The sequence below is a fragment of the Eumetopias jubatus genome, unplaced genomic scaffold (assembly GCF_037043125.1).
Source record: "Eumetopias jubatus isolate StellerSeaLion01/CBP00866 unplaced genomic scaffold, mEumJub1_p1.0 scaffold_14, whole genome shotgun sequence".
Classification (NCBI taxonomy): domain Eukaryota; kingdom Metazoa; phylum Chordata; class Mammalia; order Carnivora; family Otariidae; genus Eumetopias; species Eumetopias jubatus.
The window spans coordinates 41,147,779-41,174,344 of record NW_028274820.1 but is presented as its reverse complement, the minus strand read 5'-3'; the positions used below and the strand labels follow the sequence as shown (position 1 = coordinate 41,174,344).

The 26,566-nt window shown below is 35.3% G+C and overlaps 1 protein-coding gene across 1 annotated transcript; it reads left to right on the top strand.

The window, feature by feature from the left end:
* SEM1 (SEM1 26S proteasome subunit) lies at nt 1-25,551 on the top strand. Its single transcript, XM_028118997.2, has 3 exons — nt 1-204; nt 18,637-18,730; nt 25,350-25,551. The coding sequence occupies exons 1-3, from the start codon at nt 129-131 to the stop codon at nt 25,390-25,392; spliced, it is 213 nt and encodes a 70-aa protein (XP_027974798.1). The 5' UTR covers nt 1-128; the 3' UTR covers nt 25,393-25,551.
* The last annotated feature ends 1,015 nt before the right edge of the window (nt 25,552-26,566 follow it).

Genomic DNA, 26,566 nt, shown 5'->3' with positions numbered 1-26,566 from the left:
CTCTTCTACCGCGTCTCTATGGTAGAGCCGGCCTCTGAGGCGGCAGCGGCGTTGGTGGCTTCGGTGAGGAAAAGTGAGAGTTCTAACTTTCCTCTTGGCCTGAGAGGTTTTTGGCGCGGAGCGTCGTCATGTCGGAGAAAAAGCAGCCGGTAGATTTGGGTCTCTTGGAGGAGGACGACGAGTTCGAGGAGTTCCCTGCCGAAGGTAACCGGCTGGGCCCCGGCCTCTGGGCCAAGCGGACGGTGACTCAGGCCTCCGGGTGGAGTCGGCGCGGATGCTTGGGCTCGGCCCCGAGGCGCCCGCGGGAAGTCCGGACCCTTGCGGCCGGCTCTCGAGGCTCTGCACGCGCGACCCTCCATGCGACCGGCTTCGGGTTCGGAGTGTTTCGGTGGGCCTCACTAGTGAGGCTAAATGCCTTCTGCTTCCTCATTGGGAGGAGCCACGGTGACCTGGGCCTCTAGCTCTGAGTCCGGGATGGTTGGTCCTTTTTTTTTTTTTAAACTCTTCAGCCGAGTTACCCGCCACTTCGTTCATGGCTATATAAACCTCTTTTTTCTTTATTTTCTTGTAGTGTAGCAGCCTTCCTTTGTCCCTAAACCATCCAGAATTAAATTGCTGTACCTGGTTAGGCCAATATTGCTTACTTTTAGGACTTTACAAATGAAGCCTCTTAAGTAGAATGGGAGGATCAGGTGTTGGTGGGTAAAAACACGTTATTACCCTATCCTTGTTTCTCATTTTTGATCACTTCAAACTAACAAAGTTTAAGGATTTATAAGATCCTAAAACGTCTATTTTTATTAGCTTCATGGTTACCAAGAGGAACTTTAGTTTTCTCATTGTAAGTGAAAGCAAATAGCTAACATTTACTGGTTAATTACTTGTCTGAGTGTTTTGCTTGTATTCATTTTCACAGTTCTAGCAACTAGGTACCGGTATTACCGTTTTTCAGATAAAGAAATTGAAGTTTGGAGCCATTAAGAAACTTGTCCAATGTCACATAGCTGGCTAGAAATGATGGATACCTTCTAGGAATGATGTACTGCTTCTGTTTATTTTTTAGATTGTTGTTGGCAGATAGGTTTCCAGAATTATTTGCTTTATTGTCTGTTATGTGTAGGATAAATATTTGTCTTGTAAGAAAAGGGTACTGTTGGGTAGCCTTTCTGAAGGTGGTAGGAAGAGAATTGTGGTTAATGGTGTACAAATCTGTTATGTTAAGCAATTACAACTTCACTAAAATTGTCCTAAGTTGTACCCCATCGTGATCCTATTGTGCATAAAAACCACATAGCTTGAACATTTGTTCTTTTTATGGTGTACGCTATTATTTTGTTTAGCGGTAGAAGACATTAGTGTTCATAGGACACAAACTCATAAACTAACCCAAAGCATATTTCAGTTATGGGATTCATTATATATTGAGGGGATTGTTTTGTTTTTGTTTTGGTAGTGGATTTATCTGTCCAGACATGTTTTCTTTCTCTTTTTTTAATAAGATTTTATTTATTTATTTGAGACTGGCGGGGGCAGGGGAGAGAGTGAAAAGGAGAAGCAAGCTCCCCGCTAAACAGGGGGTTTGGGGGGCTGGATCCCAGGACCCGGGGATCATGACCTGAGCTGAAGGCAGACCCTTAACTGACTGAGCCACCCAGGCGCCTTTCCTTTACCTCACTGTCAGGTTGGTTCATAATCTAACATTGAGCTATACAGTAGAGAACTGACTTAGGGCAGGATTAACTTTTTACTCAAACTTCGTATTTCAAATAGCTTTTATCCATTGTTTATCACAGTGCTAGGCACTTTGTTTACATTATATAGTCCATCACCACAACTGGTGAGGAAACCGATGCTTAGATTTAAAAAACTTGTCATTTAGTCAAGCCAGGATCTGAAAGGTCTGTGTGACTCTCCAACATAAGCTTTATTTTTAACCTTTAGCAAAGTGCCTGGCACATAGTAGGTGGTTAATATATGCTTGTTTAATGAATAAACCTGCATTTAAAGCAAGTAGTTGAGAATTGACTGCTTAGAACATTCTAGAGATAACTGTGTACCTAATGATACACATGATTTTTCTCAGCAACTTTGAGTTCAGTTTTTGCAGAATATGTAGTTGTTTTTATTCTAAGTTTATGTTGTAAGTTTATTATTTGTTCAAAGTCTTGGTAGTCATATAGTAAAAAATCTCATTAAAGTTACGAGGAAAAGCAGAGAATATTTTTTAGGGGGTAGGGGCTGAGGGAGAGAAAATCTTAAGCAGGCTCCATGCCTGACGCAGGGCTTATCTCACAACCCTGAGATCATGACCTGAACCGAAATCAAGAGTCGGTCAATTAAGCAATTGAGCCATCCAGGTGCCCTGAGAATTTTTTTTTTTTTTTTTTTTTTTTGAAGACCAAGGCCTCTCATGATCAACCAGTTTGTTAAAATTAAGTAACTCACCACTTAACCGGTCACCTTATAGAATATTTGTTGTCTTCAGGTTTGGATGTGTAGAACCTAATTCATTTAGGACTTTTTCCATTTAGAATGAGAAATAACATTGAAATGTTCAGGTTTCTATATTCTGTGGTTTATAATTTAGACAGGTTTTCCTTTCGTGTTAATTTGAATTGAGATTTTGCTGGGTACAAAATTAGCCCAATAGGTGAAACCAATCAATATTTACTAATAAAAACTGCTCTTATAAAAAACAAAACTAAAAGAAAAAACCTGGAAAAATATCACCAAGGAATTACTGAATTATTTTTCTTTTGAAACTATACATTTTTAATTTGTTTGTTTTTTATGGCCTAGTCATGGTTTAGTCTCTATTGCTGTTCAGTTGTGATCCATGGACCAGCAGTTTTGGCATTAACTGGCAGCTTATTAGAAATGCAGTGTCTCAGCCTAGACCTACTGAATTAGTTTGGACGTTACCAAGGTTCTTTAAAGATTTGTATGCACATTACAGTTGGGAGAATAAATGGCCTATTTTGAATTTTTTAGTATTTGAATTTTCAGTTCAGTGATTATGCCTTGAATTACTTTCCAAGTTCTCTGTCTTCTTTGGAAATTCTCTTTCTTGTGATTGTCCTTTTGGTAAATGTGCCATTGACAAACACAGTAACAGATAAAACTTAAAATGGCCTATAATCATCTTTTCTGTCTAGAGGAGATCTGATTTTCACAGGCCTTGTTGCCTCTCTGCTCCAGAAAGTGGATGTAATGGATTGTCCATCTTTTTTGGGAGTGTTGTTGCTACATCTTATCCCAGATAAGAACTTGTTTGGTAGGATGTCATTCAGTCATTTTAAAGAAGGGGAATTTCTGTTTTAAAAAGGAAACTCTGGTAATGTGTTTTCACGGAGCCTCTTTGTTTCTTCTGAATAGTTCTTCAGTGGTGGTGGGGCACAGTTCTCTGAAGGTCCAGAGGAACAAATGCTTCTTTTTTTAAAACTTGGCATTATGTGGATCTGTTACATTGGCAGTTCTTCACAGTTATTCTAACTGATGGGTATATAATCTGGTCATTAAGAACTGTTTAAAAATCATGTTTAGGGGACACCTGGATGGCTCAGATGGTTAAGCGTCTGCCTTCGGCTCAGGTCATGATCCCAGGGTCCTGGATCGAACCCCACATCGGGCTCCCTGCTCCACAGGAAGCCTGCTTCTCCCTCTCCCACTCCCCCTGCTTGTGTTACCTCTCTTGCTGTGTCTCTCTCTGTCAAATAAATAAATAAGTAAAATCTTTTTTAAAAAAATCATGTTTAGGATCTTTGTGAAATGCATTCTGCAACTTTTTGACTATTTAAACTGAGAATAGGCTTTGTTAGGAGGACATTCAACATACTGGGTGTAATTGATTATAATTAATTTTGGAGGCTTTGTCATGGTTAGAACTGGAAAGCAACTTAAAATCTAGAGAAGATAAAACTTGTCAAGCTCATATAGCTAGGTTGGTAGTAGTAGAGCAGGGTCTAAAACCGAAATCCTTTATAATTTGTTTGAAATGTCAAAAAATTTTTCATCAGATATTGAAAGGATAGTTAAAATATTTTCATTAATCGTCTTCCTCTGACAATTAGAAGTGGGTGAGAAAAGAAAAGTGGGAAGAACAAGTGGGCCTTTAGGTTCTTTTATTCTCTTCTTTCTGTGCCAGAACTGAGAAGGGTTTTTGTTTTGTTTTTTGTTTTTTTTTTTGGGGGGGGGAGCTTTTTAGAATATTTAAAAGGAAACTCAGTTTGCCTCCAGAAGTAATGATATTTACAAGAGAATTCTATTATACTAAGTATTCTATAATTTTTCTATGATCAGTGGAACTGCTTTATTATCTGATGAATTCAAGAGGAGTATACTACCTACCTTCCCACCCTCCTTGAGAAATTGCTGGGTAAAAGACTGTTACTGATGGAAATCTGTCTGTTGAGGCAGACAGTAAACAAGCTAGTGGTCCCCTCTGGAATAACTGAGGTACTCTCACCTAACAAAGTAGGGCATCTTACAGTGGGTCTTATCCAGAGAAGTATTTTTGGATGTCACATTTAGCTGACAGGTGCAGATGTGAAGTAATGACATTTAGGGGTAGAGGCCAAGGATTTTAAATGCTTGTTGTGCATAGACCAGTACTGTACAAGAATTGTCCTATGAAAAATGCCATGGAGAAATATTTACATTGATTGGATACCAACTGGACTAAACCATCAGGATTCCTGAGAATCTTAAATATAAAAGTAGATACAACTGATATTGACTGTGTCAGATAATGTACTAGTCAGTTAACTAATGCCCAGAGGGGCTCTGCTATTTTCAATTATTAAATGTAATATAGTAGACATAAATAACGCTATCACACATTTAAATTAGTTACATGGTTGTGGCAAGAAATGGAGAAATTGTGTTACTAAAAATTAAAAAAAAAGTAAATATGTATGGCAGAGTGCCTGTTGAGTGTCCATTCATGGTAATCATATGTAAGAAGAAAGTTTTTGAACCCTGGGATGGAAAAAGCACAATGAATCTAAGATCAGATCTAGGTTCAGAATCCATCTCTCATCAACTTGTAGCTTGTCAATGTTAATGTTAGTTACTTAATTTCTTTAAAATGCTTTTTTAGTATTATATATATGATTGTACAAAAAACTGCTTAGAGTAAAAATTTAAGCCTATCAAAGGGCATAAAGTAAAAAGTAAAAGCACTGTTTCTCCCTGCCTGTCCCCCAAAACATTTGCCGTACTCCAGGGATAGCCACTGTTAATTGTTTTTTTTTTTTAGTATCCTTCCAGAATTTATGTATATATTGTGTGTTTATATATATTTTAAAAATACAGAGGACTGGGGCACCTGGGTGGCTCAGTCGGTTGAGCATCAGACTCTTGGATTCCACTCAGGTCACGATCTCATGGCTCATGAGATCGAGCCCTGTATCAGGCTCCACACTCAGTGGGAGTCTGCATGGATATTCTCTCCCTCTGCCCCTTTCCACACACACACTCTTTCTCTCTCTCTCTCAAATAAATAAATCTTAAAAAAAAAATACAGAGGACCATATACTGTTTTTCATTCTAGAGCAGTTCTCAGTTTGTCTTTGACTTTCATGATTTTGACACTATTGAAGTTTACAGGCCAGTTATTTTGTAGGATGTTCCTCAACTTGGATTTCTGATTTTTTTTTTTCACCTGATTAGATTCAGGTTCTACACCTTGGCCGGAAAATCATAGTTGTGATTCTGTGTTCTCATTGAATCCTGTCAGCTGGAACATGATTCACATTTGTTCCATTACTGATGATGTTCACTTTGATCACTTTATTAAGGTAGTGTCTATGAGACTTTTCCAACATTAGATTACTCATTTTCCCTTTGTAATTAATAGGCATTTTGTGAAACTATGGAAATACAAAATTCCATTCGTTATCAAACTTTCAGTTTATTTATATCCATACAGACTCGTGGATTCTCATTTAATGGGTTATAATATGGTGCTGTTATTTATTTTGATCCTCAAATTGTCCTATATTTGAACATGGGATGCCCCTTCATACTGTCTTCTGTGACCATTTGACATGGCACCATCATTCTCTGTGCATTTCCAAGCATTCTGACACAAAAAGGTATTCCAAGTTAATCTTGTTCTTTCCCTGCTCTAATCCTGGAATCAGCTGTTTCTCCAAGGAGCATTTCTTTTAGTGGAGAATGATATTCAGAAGGCAGGATCTTAACTCCAGTTTTGCTAGTTGCTTTGGGGATCCTCTCAGTGGAAGGAACTAAGAAATGTGCAGATGTGTGTATACATTTATACACTTTTATATTTGTGTGTGTGTGTGTGTATAAAACCATGAGTTCACACAGTATCTCCAATTACAGTTCAACACCACAGGGTTCATTCTACCTCTTTTTCTTTCCATATTTGTAACTCCCTTCCCCAGCAGTGACAAACCTGGCTTTCGTTGTCTTAAATATATTGTCTGTTTGGTCATCCTGCTCCCTAGCCAATCTTTGTTGCCCCCTCCACCCACAGTTGCCTTCCTTATGTCACTTGGGCTTCAACATTCTTTGCCAGGCCACCCTCTCCTCTCCTCACTTCAGCACGGGATGACTTCTTCACCCTGTTCAGATCTGACACACCAGTCACTCTATGTTCTGCCTCTGTAGGAATGCCCTCTTGGCTCTGCCACCTCATCTGGTACCAGGTGCATTTTGAATTTTGACATATAGCCTTAAATTGCCTTAGAGAATGGTTATACCAGTTAAAATTTCTATCACAGTTTACCTCTTCCCTCATAAGGTTACCTGTTCTTCATATTAAGCATTTTAGTTGTTGTGAACCTGATGGATGAAAAATGGAATGTCATCATTTTGATTTTGGGATTGATTTGAGTAGGATTGACCGTTATGTTTTTTCTTGAACTGTTAACCATTTTAATCCTCAGTTTCTTCATATGTAATTTGTGGATAATAGAGTTATGTATTACATGAGTATGTTAATCTGTTGTAGCTGCCATAGCAAAATACTGTAGACTGAGTGGCTTAAGCAATGGAAATTTATTTTCTAACAGTTCTGGGGGCTGGGAAGTCCAAAATTGAGGTGTTAGCTGATTCAGTTACTGGTGAGGACTCTCTTTCTGGCTTGCAGACTGCTGCCTTCTTCTCACTGTGTCCTCACGAGGTGGAGAGAGAAAGAGCAAGCTGTTCAGTGTCTCTTCCTATAATGGCACTAATGACATCATGAGGACTTCACCATCATGACCTTATACAACCCTAATTACTTTCCAAAGACCCCCATCTCCAGATATCATTACATTGGGGGTTAGGGCTTCAATCTAAGTATTTTGGGATTGAGGGAAGGATACAAACATACCAGTGATAACATGTAAAATGCATAACACAGAGTTTGGCACAAAGTGGTATTCAATAAACATTAGTCCCTTTTCTTTTCTTCCCTCTAATCTTAGGGAATTGGATTTTGGATATTTGGTATTAGAATTTGAATTGTTTCTGACATATTTTATTCGTAATTTTAGGTATATCCAAAATTAAGCTTGTTGAGTTTGTTAGTTATTTAAAAATTGATTTATTTTCCAGTATTAAAAACTTTTAATTTCCAAAAGTACTTTAAAAATAGTGTATTCATATAAAATATAAAGATACATAAAACAATAGCATATATTGTTTAAGGATGCATACAGATGTGCAAGAGGTATAAAGAAATACAGTGGAGTTAAAAAAAAAAAAGACCCAAATCAAGATACTGGTGCTTGGGGACGCCTGGGGGGCTCAGTCAGTTAAACGTCTGCCTTCGGCTCAGGTCATGATCCCAGGTCCTGGGATCAAGTCCCACATCGGCCTCCCTGCTCAGTGGGGAGCCTGCTTCTCCCTCTGCCTGACGCTCCCCCTGCTTTGTGCTTTCACTTTCTCTTACAGATAAATAAATAAAATCTTTTAAAAAAATTATTTAAAAAAAGATACCAGTGCTTGGGAGGGGTTAGTGAGAGGTATGGTTCAGGATATGAAGCAGTAAAAATTACTTTGAAAAACTATTTTGATTAGCTGTTTCACTGATTCTACAGAATAAACCAGCAGTAAGCAGTTGCGACTTCAGTATTTAACATTATTACTGGATTGTTGTTAAACATTACTCATTGAAAGATGTGATGAATTGTTGAGAATATTAGGGGAAAATAAAAGTTTCAAAGACTAGGGGTACCTGGGTGGCTTGGTTGGTTGGGCGACTGCCTTAGGCTCGGGTCATGATCCTGGAGTCCCGGGATCGAGTCCCACTTCGGGCTCCTTGCTCGGCGGGGAGTCCGCTTCTCCCTCTGACCCTCTTCCCTCTCATGCTCTCTATCTCTCATTCTCTCTCTCTCAGGTAAATAAATAAAATCTTTAAAAAAAAAAAGTTTCAAAGACTATACTTAATACTCTTCTTCTGAAGTATTAAAAATTCACCAAATATATTTTTTTCCTGTGTTGTGTTGTACATGTAATGTTTGGTAGAAATAGTATTGTCTTTATTCTGGAACATTTTTCTTCTTACTTTCCTTACTCCTCAAGTTCCTGTGAGGTGATTGGTGCATAATAAATGATTTATTCATTCAGTATGTATTTGTTGAATGCTTCCTATAAATCTGGCACTGAATGGTAGTGAGTAGTAAGTGCTTTAGATACATAGTCTCATTTAATCCACATAGCAGCTTTATGAAGGTTTTATGCTTGGGGCTCAGCAAAATTTGGTAATTTACCAGGTCACAGTTAACTAGAGGTGGCACTGAGGCAAACTTGACTCCTTAGGTAGATACTTGTCTTTGAACTTAGAAATACCAGAGAGGCAGGGCACAGTGATTTTCATAGTAAACTTGAGCTTTTTAGTATTTTGGAAGTGCGTATCTTGGGAGGTGGAGCTCCAAGCCTTTCCCTCTCTACCCCCAATTAAATCAGAGCAACTTTGCTTTTGCTTATCTTTATCTGTTGGGCTTCTGGGTAAGATTTCACTTGAGTTTCCTTCCAGTGGTGGGGCAGGGTTAGGGAGGGCAGGGAATTAGACAACTGGTAGTAAAGTGTAACTAACAGCAGTTGAAAATAAGTGGAAATTATTTCTAGTTCTGTACAAGGTGAGATAGCAACATTCAAACAGAGCTTTCAAAAAGACAAATGTAGAACAAGGATTTCCAAAAGAAGGGGAAAAGAGTAGATACTTGGAGGTGAAAAAATAATGTTTGTGTGTTTTATTTGACCATAAAAATAGTGATTGTAAATGCAAGTAGTTTGGGGCCTAATATTGGAAAGCTTTAAGCCAAATGTCCAGTTTGGACATTATCCTTAGATACATGAATAGAGTTTTTTTGGTTTGGTATGTGTGAGCTTCCTTTAAGCAGTAGGCAGTTTAGGAAAAATCAACCCAGCAAAATTAATTTGGAAAGATAGAAAAGAGACCGAGTCAGGGAAACTGATTAGCAAATTGTTGAAGTAGCTTAGCTGAGGACTAAGGGCCTGAGAAAGGTAGCTATTAGGAAAGAAGTGAAGAGAGTGACACAAGAATAACAAGTGAGCTCTGGCAACTGGTTTGATAAGGACTGTTGGGAATAAGAAATTGGAGGTTGTGATTTTGCACTTGCATATCTAGTGGACGACAGTTGGTGGGGTTCACTTCTTAACTCAGTCATATGAGGATCAGAATGAGGGAATTGAGACAAGTGTAGAGCATGAAGGCTTGCAAAAGATGAGAGTAATGGCTTTGGGGACTTTTATAAAAGTACGGAAAAAGAGAAGCAAAGTCAGCAAGACGTTATGGTGGAACCATTCTCCCAGGGGCATGTTTTTTTTTTTAAGATTTATTTATTTGTCAGAGAGCGCGCAAGCAGGGGTAGCTGTGGGCAGAGGGAGAAGCAGGCTCCCTGCTGAGCAGGGAGCCCGATGTGGGACTTGATCCCAAGACCCTGGGATCATGACCTGAGCCGAAGGCATTTGCTTATCTGACTGAGCCACCCAGGTGTCCCCAGAGGCGTGTATTTTTAAATTATCGTTGAAAGGAATTGTGTTTGAATTTCCTTCTTTTAAAATATAAGAAAAATTATAAATGGTTATGTAAGTTATTTTGAGCCTCTGTTTCAGACTTCTGACCACAAATAACTGAAAGCTCCCAATGGTCTGGTAGCAACATCACTTATGACTTGCTTTTGGTTGTTTGGTCTGAAGTTCCTCACTGACATTTTTGGTCCTTACTGGAGAAAATACAGGAATATTATGGTGCTGTGCTAGGTACTGATTTTTTAGCTACTGAATAGACGTTAGATCTCTAGGATATAGTTGTTTTTATATCATGATAACCTGTAGAATTACATTTTTTGTTTTAATCTATTTTATACAGTTTAAGCAAGAACACATATATTTATCTCAAAATGACTAGATTTAGTGTGGCTTCATTATCATATTCATGAGCATAAAGATGATGTTTGCAACTATTGCTGTTCTCTTTTACTTACCTATGATGATAGGTAGTTCTCTACATTTACCTGTGGTGGTAAGTGTACAGTTACCAATTTTTCAAACTTTTACTTGTTTTTTAAAATATTTTTCTGCATTATAGATGCACATTTTTTATTTGAAGAAACTTTGTTGAGGATTAGTTTGTTTATATTAAGGGTAGCTTTACTATTAAGGATTGAATGAGAATTTGATGTTCCTACACATTGGTATAGAATAGGACATTTGCAACCCTATTTGATATAAGTGGAATTTCTTTTTTACTTTTCTTCAAAATAGTATACTTCATACTTTTAAGAAATTTTGGAATGTGTATTGGAGAGTGGGGAGAGTAATTTCAAAAATACTAAGTTGAGAGAAAACCCTTTCCATACTTAAATGTCAAGGTGATACTTAGATGAAGTATGTGGGATCTTTGGTAGTTCAGATTTGTGAAATTTAAGGCTAGTCACAGATATAATTCTCACTGGCAAATGTGAACAAAGCCAAATTTGGGGCAAAGTCCTAAATAATTTAGAATTCCTAGAAACTTATGTATTAGGCATCTGTTATTGGTTACTTCCAATTCTGACTTCTTACAATATGATAATTTTTTTTACCAGTACACATCTGGAGGCCTGCACACCGAAGTAAACACAGCTGTGGTTATTTAAATGATTAATCACAATCCTGGCAATGCATTTAGTGTTGAAGATAAAGTGTATACTTTATGAAGTCAGCTAAGTATTGAAGGAAAGCATAGACGTGAATCAGGTATCCTTTGTTCCATTTTATTATTTTGCCCTTTTCCAAAACTATTTGTGGGTTTAAGGCTTTAAAAAGTGATTAAATAAAATTGCATAGTTATCGGTAGTTACAATTGAAAATTAAAACACAAATCAGGGAAATATTGCAAGAAATGCCAGATACCAGAGATTACAACAATCATGGCTTTTTAATTTACACATTCACTTAGTATGAGTATACATGTGTTGTAATTTACATATATTGCAACATGTACAGTGTGGAAGATTTATAAGTGTTTGGAAATAATATTTGGATATACCTTATCACTTAAACCGTTTACATAATATGTTCAGTACATTCTTTGTTAATCTTTAACGTTTCCACCTAAAATAGGTTATAGATTCCCGTTTGTCAGTATGAATGAACACATGCTTCTTCATTGGTGCTTTTGTTAAATAATTTAAAAATGCTTAATAGGTTGTAATTCAAAAGGTTATATAGTGTCTTAGATTCTTCACCTGTGGTAATTGGAAGGATAGTATGTCATAACAGATTCAGTGTGTCTTACTCCTAAGATAAGGCAGTAAGTTTAAAGAGTAATATATTGAAATTCATATGATTTGTGAAGAATTTAACCAGCTTTTCTATTTTTGTATCTTTGTAACTCAATAATGTCATAATTATGAAGTGCTGTATAATACTACTAAAAAAATACAGAACTATCATTAGGAATTTTTTTTGTGTGCTCTACCTGAAATTTTAATCACAGTACTGTCCTGCCCCACCCTCAGGATCTAGTTTCTTTTTTTTTTTACTTTATTTTTACCTTCTTCCTTTTCCTTTCCTTGCCATTAAAATAGCACAAGATGGTTTTTAAAGGAGGGAGAGATACTTTATCTGTATGCTAGATGATCATCAGAATTCAACTTTTTAACCCAAAACTTGTACCACTCTTAAAATTTTAAGACACTGTTCAAACTAATATCTTTCATGTTAAGAATTCTGACTTTTTCTATCCTATTTGGAGTTAAGAATTGGGAGCTCCTACAAAATAAGTTATTGAATCTGTTGTTTCTTGTTGGTGATTCTCTGAGGAACTGGATATATATTAACATGTTTGATTTTGTGTTTTGTTTTTTTAGTCTCTTTAGTTAAAAATTCTTCAGTTAAAAGCCAGCTTGAATGACATCAAATAATAACAGTATTGAAATCAACATTTTGAATCAAGTCATAGTAAGATTAAAAGTTCTGGGGGTGGGGAGAGCTATGTTTTTACTCTTCTTGGAAGGGTAGGCCTACAAGATTAGCAGAGAAATGTTAACTATTATTTTATATTTCTAACCTAAATCTTTTGACACATTGTTGTTTATTAGGGAGTATTTGTATGTCAAATAGTATAACAAGTAACTAGGTTATTTGATAGGAATAACCTAGTTAACAATTTAGGAAGCTGTTTAATTAGAAGTGTTGCAGGCTGATATGAGGCTTTGTTCTTAGAACTTTAAAACAGTTCTGTTGTGACTTGAGTTATGTCACCCCCTTTACTCAAGAACATATTATCCAGTCTTAATATATTCAGATTATTTTGTGGAGCATTATACTCCATTAGATATCTTTATGAAGACTGCTTGAAGTATCAGTAAAACAAATACTTAATTTGGCAATTCCTATTTTTAGGCTCAACACAGATATCATATTTAAAGTCTAGGATTTGAGGTCGTGAAATATGGGTAGAAAAAGTTAAATATTTTCTTGTTAAGACAGTCTTCACCTTTGTTTTATAGTAGTGGCAATGGTGGTGGTTTTCAAACAAAGCGGGTATGATGTACAGTGATCTCCGAGGCTTTCTCTAAAATTCTGTAATTTTAAACAGTACTTCATCTTAGCCATTTTATAAAAACTTGAAGTGTAAAACAAACCTTGCTACACTGCAGTGTAATGATAGTTTTATGTGAATTTTTTATACTGGAAGACCTTAGTGTAATTAGCACAACACAGGAAAATCCTAAGCTGTCCATTAATACTATTAGACACTCAAAGAAGTATAGGTTATAGTAAGACTGGAGGGAATGTGGAAGAATGCATATAGTCATTGTTCACTTGCCATAAGAGGAATTATGAATTTAGTTGTCCCAACACAAGTTCAACATACAAGGATACAAATTTCTATGAAAATTAAATTTGAGATTATTTGAAGTGCTTTATTCAATTTCAGTCATTCAGTATCACAGAGAAATATATCTACCGTTTGAAATGAGTCTCCTTTTTAATTTAAAATTTTATCTTAGCTGCACCCAAAGCTGCACCACCTTTACTTAATGTTCCTCTCATGTACTTAATATTGCAATTTCTGCCCCCTTTTTTCCTTTAGAATATCTTCTTTCTTAGATTTCCCTCTTAGAAGAATAAAAAGAAAGTTTATACATAATATTATAATGTATATAGTGAGAGGTTTATTATTGATTGCAACAGCAATATGAGAATTAATGGTACTATTTTATCCCAATACCAAATGATTAACTCTTAACTAAGTCACTTTTCTAGTCTATAAAGGTGCAAAAAATTTTTTTTTTCAGTTTATTTTAGCTTTGGGAGTGTGTGTGTGTGTGTGTGTGTGTGTGGGTGTAAAAATGGGTTGGGTGCCTTGGTGGCCTCTGCCTTCAGCTCAGGTCGTATTTCCAGGGTCCTGGAATCGAATCCTGCATTGGGCTCCCTGCTCAGCGGGGAGTCTGCTTCTCCCTCTGCCCCTCCCCCTGCTCGTGTGCACTCTCTCGCTCTCTCTCAAATAGATGAATAAAATCTTTTAAAAAAATAAAAATGGGTTGCAGTTTCTTTCTGATCACACTTCCACAGACTAAGGGAAATCCTTAATGTGGTTCCCTAATTTTTTTTTAAACTTTTTTACTCTCATTATAAAATATAGCTAGTTTCACAAACAGAATAAAAATTTTCAGTTTGAGTTTCAAGGTACTATAGAAAATGTAAGGCTGTTTCTAGCCCAGTCAATATTGACATGTAATTAATACTACTGTTAAGTATTACTGTTGTTAAGGACCTCAGAGAATAGCGTAGGATATGAATTTAGGTAATTATAGTATTCTCTCTTGGAAAATAATATTGCTGAGATACACAAGAAAATTTATGTGGGTAAAAATACTTTTGATTATTGAGAGCTTTTATTAATGAATATACATTTACTGCCTATATACCCAATAATTAAAGTCGGGTATACATTTTGTGTGTGTGTGTGTGTGTGTGTGTGTGTGTTTTAAGTAAGCCCTACACCCAATGTGGAGCTTGAACTCATGACTCTGAGATCGAGTTGCATGCTCTGGGGTGCCTGGGTGGCTCAGTGGGTTAAGTGTCTGCCTTCAGCTCAGGTCATTATCTCAGGGTTCTGGGATCTAGTCGGGCTCCCTACTCAGCAGGGAGTTTGCTTCTCCCTCTCCCTCTGCCACTCCCTCTGCTTGTGCTCTCTTTTAAATAAATAAATAAAATCTTAAAAAAAAAATCACACGCTCTACCAACTGAGCCAGCCAGGAGCTCCTAAAGTTGGGTATACATTTGACTGAGCTTCCTAACAACCTGAAATAAATTGCCTAAGAGAAACTTTTTCATCTTTTCAGGTACTGGGGTCTTAAATTTCCCCCATGATCTCTCCTTGGGGAGCATTGGATGAAATGATCACTATTCTCAAAGACATTATTAAATATAATTGAGAATTTTACATGACCAATTCATAATAATCTTGTTGATCTCTTCTATGTTGAAATATATACTCTTGGCTTCACTGAAATGACACTGGCCTCTGTTTTCTTGAGATTGACCCCTCGAAGGGCACTTGAGAAGTATAGCTCCATTTACCCAGTGTTTTATTGAGCATCTGTGGTGTGCCTGGCACTCAGCTGTATGCATTGGAGTTGCAGATTTAATAAAATGTGGTTCCTCCCTGAAGGTTTTGAATAGTAATGGACAGGAATGGCGGTGGCATTTTAGGCATCAGTGGAGGAATGGTATAAACTGTGTAACACTGGGGAGGAGAGGACAGAAAGAAGACTACAGTAATATTTATGAAGAGAATAATCCTAAATTAATAAGTGGCAGTAAGAATAGGGAAGGAGAGACTTATTCTGGAGATAATTGGGAGTTGAAATGGAAGGGACATAATGAGTGATTGTGGTAGTTGAAGGAGAAAGTAGTTAAGAAGCCTCCTAAGTTTCTGTCTTGGGGGATCAGATAGATGTACTTTCTTCTATTCTTAAATCATGATGATGACATGTATTGCATTCAGAAATTTTTGTTAGGTATATAACGTAATGAATAATATGACCATATTATGAATGATTGTTGAATAGATTTAAATTTATATGTACTTTATAAGAAATACCTAAATTGTACCTTTTGTTATTTTTCTTTTCAAGTTGAAATGTTCTTAGCCATGTCTCTTATAAGTAATTACTAAGGTGAAACTTATGCCTAGGACATAATTAAGAGAGAGTATAACTTCACTGTTTTGGGAGGGGAGGGGGTTATAACTACAACAATATACAAGGTGTGATCTAAGAGTTTTGTTTATTTTTCATAGCCATTTGTTGTGCATGATGCTAGGTACTGTTTGTAGTTTAAGAATACAAAGGTAAATAACACAGAGTTGTTACTCTCAAGGAGCTCAGACACCAGTAATGGACATAGACATATAAACTGATAATTATGGTTGTACAGTATGTAGGTGCTCTAATAGAGATAGACACAAAAGAGGGCACCTAATCTCCGAGGGTAAGGAGGAGGAGATGGGCATAGGGAAGGCTTCCAGAGTTGATTTCCAAAGTGATTTTTTTTAAACTACTTTTCCCACCTTTTAATTTTGAAACTTTCAACCTTATAGAAAAGTATTAAAAAAGAGGACAAGGTAGGGGATGAGCAAAATGGATGAGGGATCAAAAGGTAACAAACTTCCAGTTACAAAATAAGTCAGTTGTGGGAATGTACTGTATATAGCATGGCAACTATAATTAATAATACTGTATTGCATATTTAAAAGTTGCTAAGAGTAAATCTCAAAAGTCCATCATAAGAAAAAATTTGTAACTATGGTGATGGATATTAACTAGACTTACTGTGGTCATCATTTTGCAAAATATATAATAACTGAATCATTATATTGTATGCCTGAAACTAATGTAATGTTATATGTCAGTTGTGCTTTAGTTAAAAAAAGACAACAAATACCTAAGGTTTATCAGTTGCTAACATTTTGTCATGTTTACTTTATTTCTATCATATATGATAGAAATATATATGATATATATCGAATATTTTTGAGAACCACTTGCGAGTAAACTGTTGACAAAACACATCTTAAATATTTTAACATGCATGTCTTAAGGGGGGACATGCCCCTCTAAAACAATCTTACGATCATGTTTGAGAGAATCAACATTAATTCAATAATATCCAGATACACAGTCTATATCCAGACTTTACCAACTGTTCCAGAAAATGTCTCGTCACTTTTTTCCCCAATCCAGAATGGTCCCTTCCGTTTTTGTTTTGTTTTTCATGACATTAGCTTACTTGAAGATACCAGTTATAAAGAGTTTCACATTCTGGATTTACCTGATAGTTCCCTCATGATTAGATTAAGGGTCAGCATTTTTAGTGAATACTACATAGGTGATGTTTATTTCTCACTGCATTACATCAAGAGATATATGTCAGGTTGTCAAAGTTTATTGGTGATGTTAAGTTTAATCATTGGTTAAGATTTGATTACCAGATCTCTCCATTTTTCCCCTCATTTAATAAGTATGTAATCTATCCTGTAGTCCCAGCTATTTTTCACTCAATAGTTTTAGTGTCCATTGTTGATCCTTGCCTGAATTGTACTGAGGGTGCAAAATGGTAATTTTCTAATTCTGTCATTCTTTCTGCATTTATATACCTGGGAATTGTAAAGAGCATCCCCTCCCCATCATCCCATCCCCCCAGCATATTGCTATGGACTCATGGATTTTTTACATTTAATTCAGTGTGTCATTCTTTGTGATTCTTAAGTTATTCCAGATTTGGCCAGTGGAAACACCTGAAAGCCAGTTTTTGTACCTTTTGACATGTTTTTGGGCATTATAAAAAGGAATCCTTAACTTACCTATTAACTTCCTTATTCCAGATCTGAGATCACCCATTTCTTCAGGGAGCCATAGTTCCTTTTAATGGGGAATGGTATTTTAACTAATTAAGGTTTTTTAATTAAGTATATGTCAGGCCAACTAGTAGGTTCAAAAGATGGCAGAAAGACAAAGAGATGAGGAACAGCATGTTTGATGAATAGAAAATTTTAAGCAATTTCAAAACAAGTAAAGTTAGGACTGAATAAAAATGAAGATCATGTGGATTGCTCTTCACTGTTATTTTTTACGAGGAGGAAATGTGTATAAGAGAGTACTTCAAGCTGCATGACTAACATGAGTGAATCATCCCAGTGAATTTAAATTTAAATAATTAAAAATATTTGTTTTAAAACAAGTATATCACACAAAATCATAAATTTTTTTATAATAAAACAAAGCTATGTCAGGATTATAGCAGGTGGTACATCTTAAGTAGGACAGCAAAGTATGCATAAACTGTCTTCTGGGATGGTTTGATGTCATTTAAAAAAAAACACATAATGACATTATCATCCACAAGGCTAGATTTTTATCAGGATCAAGAGAGTAGAAGCAAGAAGAACCTGATAGAAGAATATTGCCATTGTATAGGTAAGAAATGATAATGTGAATATCTGAGGTAATAGGGAAGGAGATGTTAGTTTATATATGTTTTCTGAGTCTTCTAAACAAAAGCTAAAATTTAACCCCCTCCCCACCACCAAAAGGGAAGGAAGAAAAAAAGAAAATTGAGAAAACTAAAAACTACAACATTCCTCTTTGTACATATTTATATTTGTCCTCCCTTTAAAAATAAAAATTTTATATTGATGATAGGCAAATGTTAGTGATGCTTATAATTTGGTCCATTTTTTATTTATGTATGACTTAATCATTTTTTATGTTTAGAAGTTTTAAATTCCAGGCTGGTATCTTCCTGCTCCTCAACTTGCTTTTGCATTGTTAGTGCTGTGTTTTGGAAGATTGTGAAATAGACCTTATAAAAATTAGCCCAAGGAAAAAATCAGGAAAGGAAATAATCCTCCTGAAACTATAATACATTTTCATGGCAAATAGAATTTTTTTGTATTAACTTCTGTTTAAGATTATCTGCAAATTCAAGAATTGAGAGAACAAGACAGCATAAATTGAGATCTAGAGAGGAAGTTTACCATTTCTTATAGATAGGGTATTAGATGTTTTGAATTGTGTCTTAAGTGGCAAACTTTCTGAAGTTTCTGTATTTATGGAAATAGCATGTGAGAAGTATTTAGACAGCATCTGTTTTTGTTTTTAGACTGGGCTGGTTTAGATGAAGATGAAGATGCACATGTCTGGGAGGATAATTGGGATGATGACAATGTAGAGGATGACTTCTCCAATCAGTTACGGTAAGTTTTAAGTCAGATTTTATATAGCTTAGTATTAATTGTAAGAATGGAATATGTAGCTTACATATGATAATTGACCTCTTTAAAAGATAATCTTTGAAATACATTTTTGAATTATGAAAAGGAAAACCTTTTACCTTCATCTGTGTTTCTAAACGTGAGTACTTTGTGTAATTGCATAGAATTTTTATTCTTTCTAGTTTCTTTACAAAGGTAGTTAAATAGAAGCATACTTGCTGTTTTTTATTTTTGTGGGTTTAATTCTATCAACATTAATTTTCCAATTAATGTTGGATTCCAATGTTGAATAACTCAGCAGAAATTAGAACCAGAGTGCTAGGACCCAAAAGATTGGTGATTCTCAAACTGGAATGGAGATTGGGGTGATGGAAATGTACTTTTTCTTTTTCTTTTTTTTTAAATTTTTTTATTATGTTAATCACCATATATTACATAATTTGTTTTGGTGTACTGTTCCATGATTCATTGTTTGTTCATAACACCCAGTGCTCCATGCAGAACGTGCCCTCCTCAATACCCATCACCAGGCTAACCCATCCCCCCACCCTCCTCCCCTCCAGAAACCTCAGTTTGTTTTTCAGAGTCCATCATCTCTCCTGGTTCGTCTCCCCCTCTGACTTACTCCCCTTCATTCTTCCTCTCCTGCTATCTTCTTCTTTTTCTTTTTTCTTAAGGAAGTGTACTTTTTCATATTCATGTACAAATTTACCTAATATGATTGATTGAAGTAAAGTTCATATATCATAAAATTAATCATTTTAAAGTGTACAGTTCAGTGGCATTTTGTATAGTCACAATTTTGTCCAGCCATCATCTCTATGTAATTCCAAAGCATTTCCATCACCCCAAAAGGAAGCACCGTACCTATTAAGCAATCACTCTGCAGTCTTCTTTTCCTGGCCCCTGGCACCCACTAATTTTCTTTCTGTCTATAGATTTGCCTGTTTTAGAGAAGTCATAAAAATGGAATCATACAATAAGTGATCTTGTGTGTCTAGTTTCGTACAGTTAGCATAATGTTCTCACTTTTCATCCATGCCACAGCATGTATCATACTTCATTCCTTTTAACAGCTGAATAATATTCCATTGTGTGATATGCCACAGTTTGTTTATCCCTTCATCAGTTGATGGTCATTTGGGTTGTTTTCAGCTTTTGACTACTGTGAACTGTTTTACTACGAGCACTCATGTGCAAGTTTTTGTTTGAATACCTATTTCCAGCTTTGAGGATATAATCCTGGGAGTGGAATTTCTGGGTCATATCATAATTCTGTTAAGTTTTTGTGGAACTGCCAAACTGTTTTCCGCAGCAGCTGCACAATTTTACATTACTACCAATAGTGTATCAAGGTTCTAAATTGTCCACATTCTCATCAAAACTTAGACTGGTATCTCATTGTGGTTTTGATTTGCATTTCCCTAATGACTAATGAAGAGCCTTTTTTCACATATTTGGTGAGAATTTGTGTATCTTCTTTCAAGAAATAATCTAGTCAAGTCCTTTGCCTATTTTTAAGTTGGGTTGATTATCTTTTTGTTATTGAGTTGTCAGAGTTCTTTATACATTTTGAGTACTAAGTCCTTATCAGACCTATTATTTACAGATATTTTTTCCCATTCTGTTCACTTCCCTTTTCACTTTCCTCATAGTGTTCTTTGCACATAACTTTTTAATTCAGATGAAGTCCAGTTTATCTACTTTTTTTTTTTTAAAGATTTTATTTATTTATTTGAGAGAGAGAGAGAAACAGCATGAGAGGGGAGAAGGTCAGAGGGAGAAGCAGGCTCCCCACTGAGCTGGGAGCCTGATGTGGGACTCGATCCCAGGACTCCGGGATCATGACCTGAGCTGAAGGCAGTCACCTAACCAACTGAGCCACCCAGGCACCCCAGTTTATCCACTTTTTAAGAATTTATTGCCAAATTCAAGGAAAATTTATCCTTATGTTTTCTTCTGACAGTTTTAGAATTTTAGTTCTTACATTTAGGTCTAAGATCCATTTCAAATTAATTTTTGTACATTGTTTGAAATGAGTCCAACTTCATTCTTTTGCAAACAGGTATCCAGTTATACCAGTGCCATTTGTTGTAGAGATAATTCCTTCCTTCCTAATTTTCTTTTGTTTCAACCCATATGTATCTGTCTTGGCCACAGAGTTATCTAAGTAAACTGTTGTACTTTGCTCAAATCAAGATCTAGCAGTTCTGCAGTCTTCTAATTTTCTAGTTTAGCACATTTGTTCAAAAAGAAAGATGATTTATAATAAATTTAATGATACAGTACCTTTTGTTCTACACTGCACTTTTCACAGGCTCAAAGGCCCTACATTCTAAAGACATTTTAGTATTTTTCTGGGGACTAATAACAATTTTATCTATCACCTTTCTCCCCTTTTTGGAAATAGCACAATTTACCTTTCACTGTTATTCTGGTACTTTTACAATTCTCCATGATTTCTCAAAATGGCTGACTCTGTTTTTTGACTATATCTTTTCATTCTTTCAGTACCCTGAAATGTAATTATTCAGAGCCTAGAGGTTTTAAACTACTTTAATGCAGTTTAGAGTTCTCTCACCTTAGTTTTCAATTTTGTGTTAATGATGTTTTTCCTATTGCAGTTTTATGAACAAGATAGGAACAATAGCTGTTGAACAATAATTCCGCTTTTTCTCTAAATCTGTTAATATTACATCTATTCCAAGCATTGGATCTATTCTCATTCTTCTTTATTCATGTATGGCTCTCAGAGCCTTTTTTGTTCTTTCTATAGCTCTCAGTCCATTCTGGGATTAAATTCTGTGTGTACAAATTCTTGCCACTTTTCTTTTTGCATTAATTTTTGGTTTATATTCTTTTAAAATTGAGCAATGTCAGAGAACACACTGCTTTTCTCTCTCTATCTCTCTCTCTCTTTTTTTTTTTAGTAGGCATCCCCCCCCTTTCTTCCCTCACTAGAATCATATCATGCCGTTAGAATATTTTCAGGCCTTCAAACTCTGTTGATCCCCATTCTGAGTTCTTAATCATCTATAAGTTTTATCTTTTCTGTTATCTTGAAAATTTTTTACATTGAAGCTAAATGAGTCTTCTTCCTTTGCTATTTACAAAATCAAATTTCTTCAAAATGGTTTTCTTTTTTGTCTTTCAAAGTCAGAAAACAGCACTTTTCTCTTAAAAAATTAAACTAAGACATTATTAAATACTGGGTTATCTGGGTGGCTCAGTCTGTCAAGCATCAGCCTTTGGCTGAGGTCATGATCCCAGGGTCCTGGGATTGAGCCCCACATTCAGGCTCTCCACTCAGCGGGTAGCCTGCTTCTCCCTCTCTCCCTGCTCGTGCGTGCGTGCGCTCGCTCGCTCTCATAATAAATAAATAAAATCTTTTTTCTTTAAAGACATTATTAAATACAGTGATCTTATCAGGAGACTTTTAGTAGTAAATATATTGATAATTGGATTTCTTGCCACTACTGCATCTTGCCTTTTTGCTGGTTTGGAAGTAGAGCATTGTTCATACATTATTTGTGGCTTGTTGTTTATACAATACACCTACACAGTGTTCTTATGTTCTCTCTTGTGTTCTGCCTTTAGGTTTGTGGATTTCCATGAGTATAAATTTTGATACCTTTATTAGTGAATAAGATTTTTCTTTTTATTTCCCTGTTTGAGTCATGAGTTTTTTTCTACATGTGGGTTGATATATCACCAGTGCTGTAAACTAGAACTTACTGTATTGGTGGAAATGTTCTATAAACTGCCCTATCCAGTACAGAAGCCACTAGCCACATACAGCTCTTGAGCACATGAAATGTAGCTAGTGAAGCTGATGAACTGAATTTTTCATTTTATTTAACTTTAATAAATAGCCACAAGTGACTCCTGTATTGGACATTGCAGCCTCAGATAATATTTTTATCTTTGCTTTAAAAAAATTGTCATGATTAACAAGTCTCCTGCAAAGATGTTCTTCCTAGTCTTTGTAAAACATATAGAGGTCCTCAGTGTGATACTGTAAACCATGGTAAAGCACATGTTTTACTGTGTTGTGATATTGTATATGGGTCCGAATTCCATCTAACTTTGGAGAGGCAGTACATTTTCTAGAGTCACTCTGATTCCCCGGGTTCCAACTCTGGATCTCCCTTTTATTAGCTACATGTCTTAGCAAGGACTTAGCCTTCCACTTTCCATGTTTTTCTCTTAAACTGTAATTACCTTTAACAAGTAAAAGTAGAAGGAAAAAGGCCACCTGTATCTCCAAGTAACTAAAAGAGAGAGAAACAAATGTATCAGAAGCAGCAAAAACAATGACTTTTACTTCTTCTTGGAGTTACTTGGAGACACATTCAGTAGAAATGGGTAAGATTAATTTTCCTGACCTTGCATCACATGTTACGTAAAAAAATCCAAGAAGCCAATATTGTTCTTGATTTACTATGTCAAATATAGCCACTGTCCTATAGCAGTTTCTTGGATAATAAGAGTTCTCAAACCTACCAGTGGCTATTTGTCTTATTCTTGTTTTGTTGAAAAAGGAAAGCTGCTGTTTTTGCTTCAAATCGTGTACATTGACTTTGTGGGTCCTGTGATATTGTTCCAATTGTGCCGGATTTCTTTCTCATCTCTTTGTTAGGTTTTTTTCATCCCACAGGCTGATGATGATACTAGTGTGTTTGTATTGTTTTGTGTTTTGTACTTAGTGGCCTCGATTTATTTCCTTTTAATTTTTTTATATGTCCTAAATTCTAGCAAAAAAACTTTTCATCTTCTCCAAAAATAGAGAAGCATATCATAATCTCCTTTGTGTTTGTTACAGTTTATAAATGTAATTAGTCACCACCTCCTGTCAGGAAGGCAGATGCAAACCTGGACAGATTTGGTGTACTTGTTAACTAAATTGTAGGCTGACTTTCAGGGATTTTTGTTGTTGTTGTAAAATAAGAGAAAGTGAATAATCTACATTGATTCTGTTAAAGGCAGCAGAAAGCTATTAAGAAACTTTTAAAATTATTTCCTTTTTAAGTAGAAAACATGAAGAACAGATAAAATTTTAATCTTCTGGAAAGGGGTCGGGGGCGGGGGGTAAAGGAAGCATTTTGGTTAAATTTAGCAAAGGAAGGAGTAGTGTCAGAAACTTGTGCTGATCTTTTGACTCCTAAATGAGTGATTTACCACCAGCCCATACTGTCCTCTACACCTGAGTAGAAGATAAAAATGTTTTATATGAATAATCTCTGGCTTTAATATTATTCATGGACTTTAGGTCAGTGTTTGTATTATAAATAACTGTAAAACTTTTAGTGACATTGGGTAAATGAATAATAAATATTATACATCATTCCTACATGTATTTTTTTGTGTTGTGTTTACATTGGATAGTGTGATAGTGTCCAACCTAAATTATACTTGAGAACAAATGTCAGTTTATCTTATTGGATGTAATGGTGTAGGGCACATTAATCATACTTTACATTTATACAATGTTTTATCATATTTTGGCCCTGAAATAATTTTGTTGTGAACTTCTATAAAATTGAATTGTAGCAGAGAAGTTACTGATGATACTTGGAGTGGTAGTTCATCTGAAATTGATTATAGGGCTAAACTTTTTTGTGCATTGGTTTTATACAAAGCATATCAAAAATTGCAGTTGATAGGGCGCCTGGGTGGCTCAGTTGGTTAAGTGACTGCCTTCGGCTCAGGTCATGATCCTGGAGTCCCGGGATCGAGTCCCGCATCAGGCTCCCCGCTCAGCAGGGAGTCTGCTTCTCCCTCTGACCCTCTCCCCTCTCATGCTCTATCTCATTCTCTCTCTCAAATAAATAAATAAATAAATAAATAAATAAATAAATAAATAAAAAATTGCAGTTGATATTCTTAAAGTATGACTGAAACTTCAGGTTGAATAAATTAAAATTATAAAATATCTTTTTAAAGGGTGTATATTTGTAAATTTTTGGAGGTTTTTATACACTTAAAATTTTTAAAGTAAAATCTTGTTTAGTATTTTATAACTTACTATATTTTGTCTACATATAGTTAATGGGGAATAATTCCCAGGTACTTTTAAATTTGATTAATAATTTTTGTCTTGGTCAGAGCAGTAGATCTATGTCAATATGGAAAGCAGTCTGTTTATTCTTTATGTGCAAATAGCAATAATACCTATTATGATTATAAAATTCCTAAAAATTTGATGACAAATGTCTTGTTTTCTTAGCCATATGGTTGATAATTCTTAAAATTTGTTTAAATATTTATTATGAACAGGACATTTATTTGTATGGTATTTCAAAGATACTTGGAAGATAGTGGTTAATCTCATTTCTTCCTTAAATAGATTTATCAGAAAAGTAAGGAATATAAAATAGAAGTTTACTAATGGGAAAGCAGAATTTTATTAGCATTATGTTGATTCACATTTGGTTTCCTTCTTATACAGATTTCTTTTAAGGGTATAAAGTAAAAGCTACTTGGTAGTATTTTATATTGGTGCCTAGGCTTGGCTCATTGTTTTATTGTATTATTTCTAAAAACATTGTTTCTTTATCATGAAGAATGTCCAGTGATGTTGTTCTTTTGTGTTTTATTATAGAGCTGAACTAGAGAAACATGGTTATAAGATGGAGACCTCATAGCATCCAGAAGAAGCGTTGAAGCAACCTAAACTTGAACTGTTTACTAAATTCTAGGACAGAGAACCCAGGATGGGACACTTAAAAAAAAAATGTTTATTTCATTACCTGCTTGGATTTATTTTTGTTTTTGTAACACAAAAAATAAATGTTTTGATCTAATCTTGGTTTGATTCAGAAGTCTTGATCTTTTGCTTCTCTCGTCATTAATTTTCTCAGACTGCTTATGATTTTCTAGGACTTTATTATATAGAGACAGTAAATTCATCCGATCCCCAATTCAGTACTTTTTTTTAACCACATCAATTGAATGTTGATCTTATTTATAAGGTTACTTCTTTTAAGTTGCATTTAACCTTAATCTCATCTGTATTTTGAAAGCTTAGGAAACATTTGCTGACATCTCTGAGGTGACCCTTTAAAACCTGTGTTTTAAAATATTAATCATTTTTAATTGCTATAATTAGCTTCTGAGCCATTAATAATAGTATTGATAGTTGATAGAGTATTATTAGTACTTAAAATCAAGTGGTTTGATCACAGTCTAAGAACTGTGTCCTCTGTCAAAATTGGTGAAGTAGGATCAAGATACTTTGTTAACATGGGCATATTCTCAGGTACTACATAACAGTCATTTAGTATAATTAAGATTCTGCAAAGTGATTATCATTGCCACATCTACTTTTGTGAGTGGGAGATATAATTTAGTTGGTAAAGGATTCTTCCTCATAAGACTTAGAATGAAGCTAATGTATAGTTTTTATTAGGAATATTTTCAAACTTGAATGTGTTACTTAAGGAGAATTAGCAGAACTGTTGAATAATTTAAAGTGTAAAATTTATGTGACATGATGTATTAACACCAAAATAAAATTGGGTGCCTGAAAGTTATGTCTCAAAATGATTTTGAACATAAGTTTTTCTCCTAAGACAAGCATAAATCTGCCTTGCCTACCTGAAGAACTGCTAGATGATCAGATAGACTAAGGAATAAGAGAACTTTGGAAAATATAAAAGCATCTTATATATTTATAATCCTGTAGTGCAGCACAGGCAACCATGCTACTGTTGTGGCATGTGAAGAAATATTTTGATGTATATGTTCTTGGTACTCTGGTCAGTGATTATCTTTAGACACCATATTAGTGGTCAGTTTGACAGTTTCAGATTATTACCC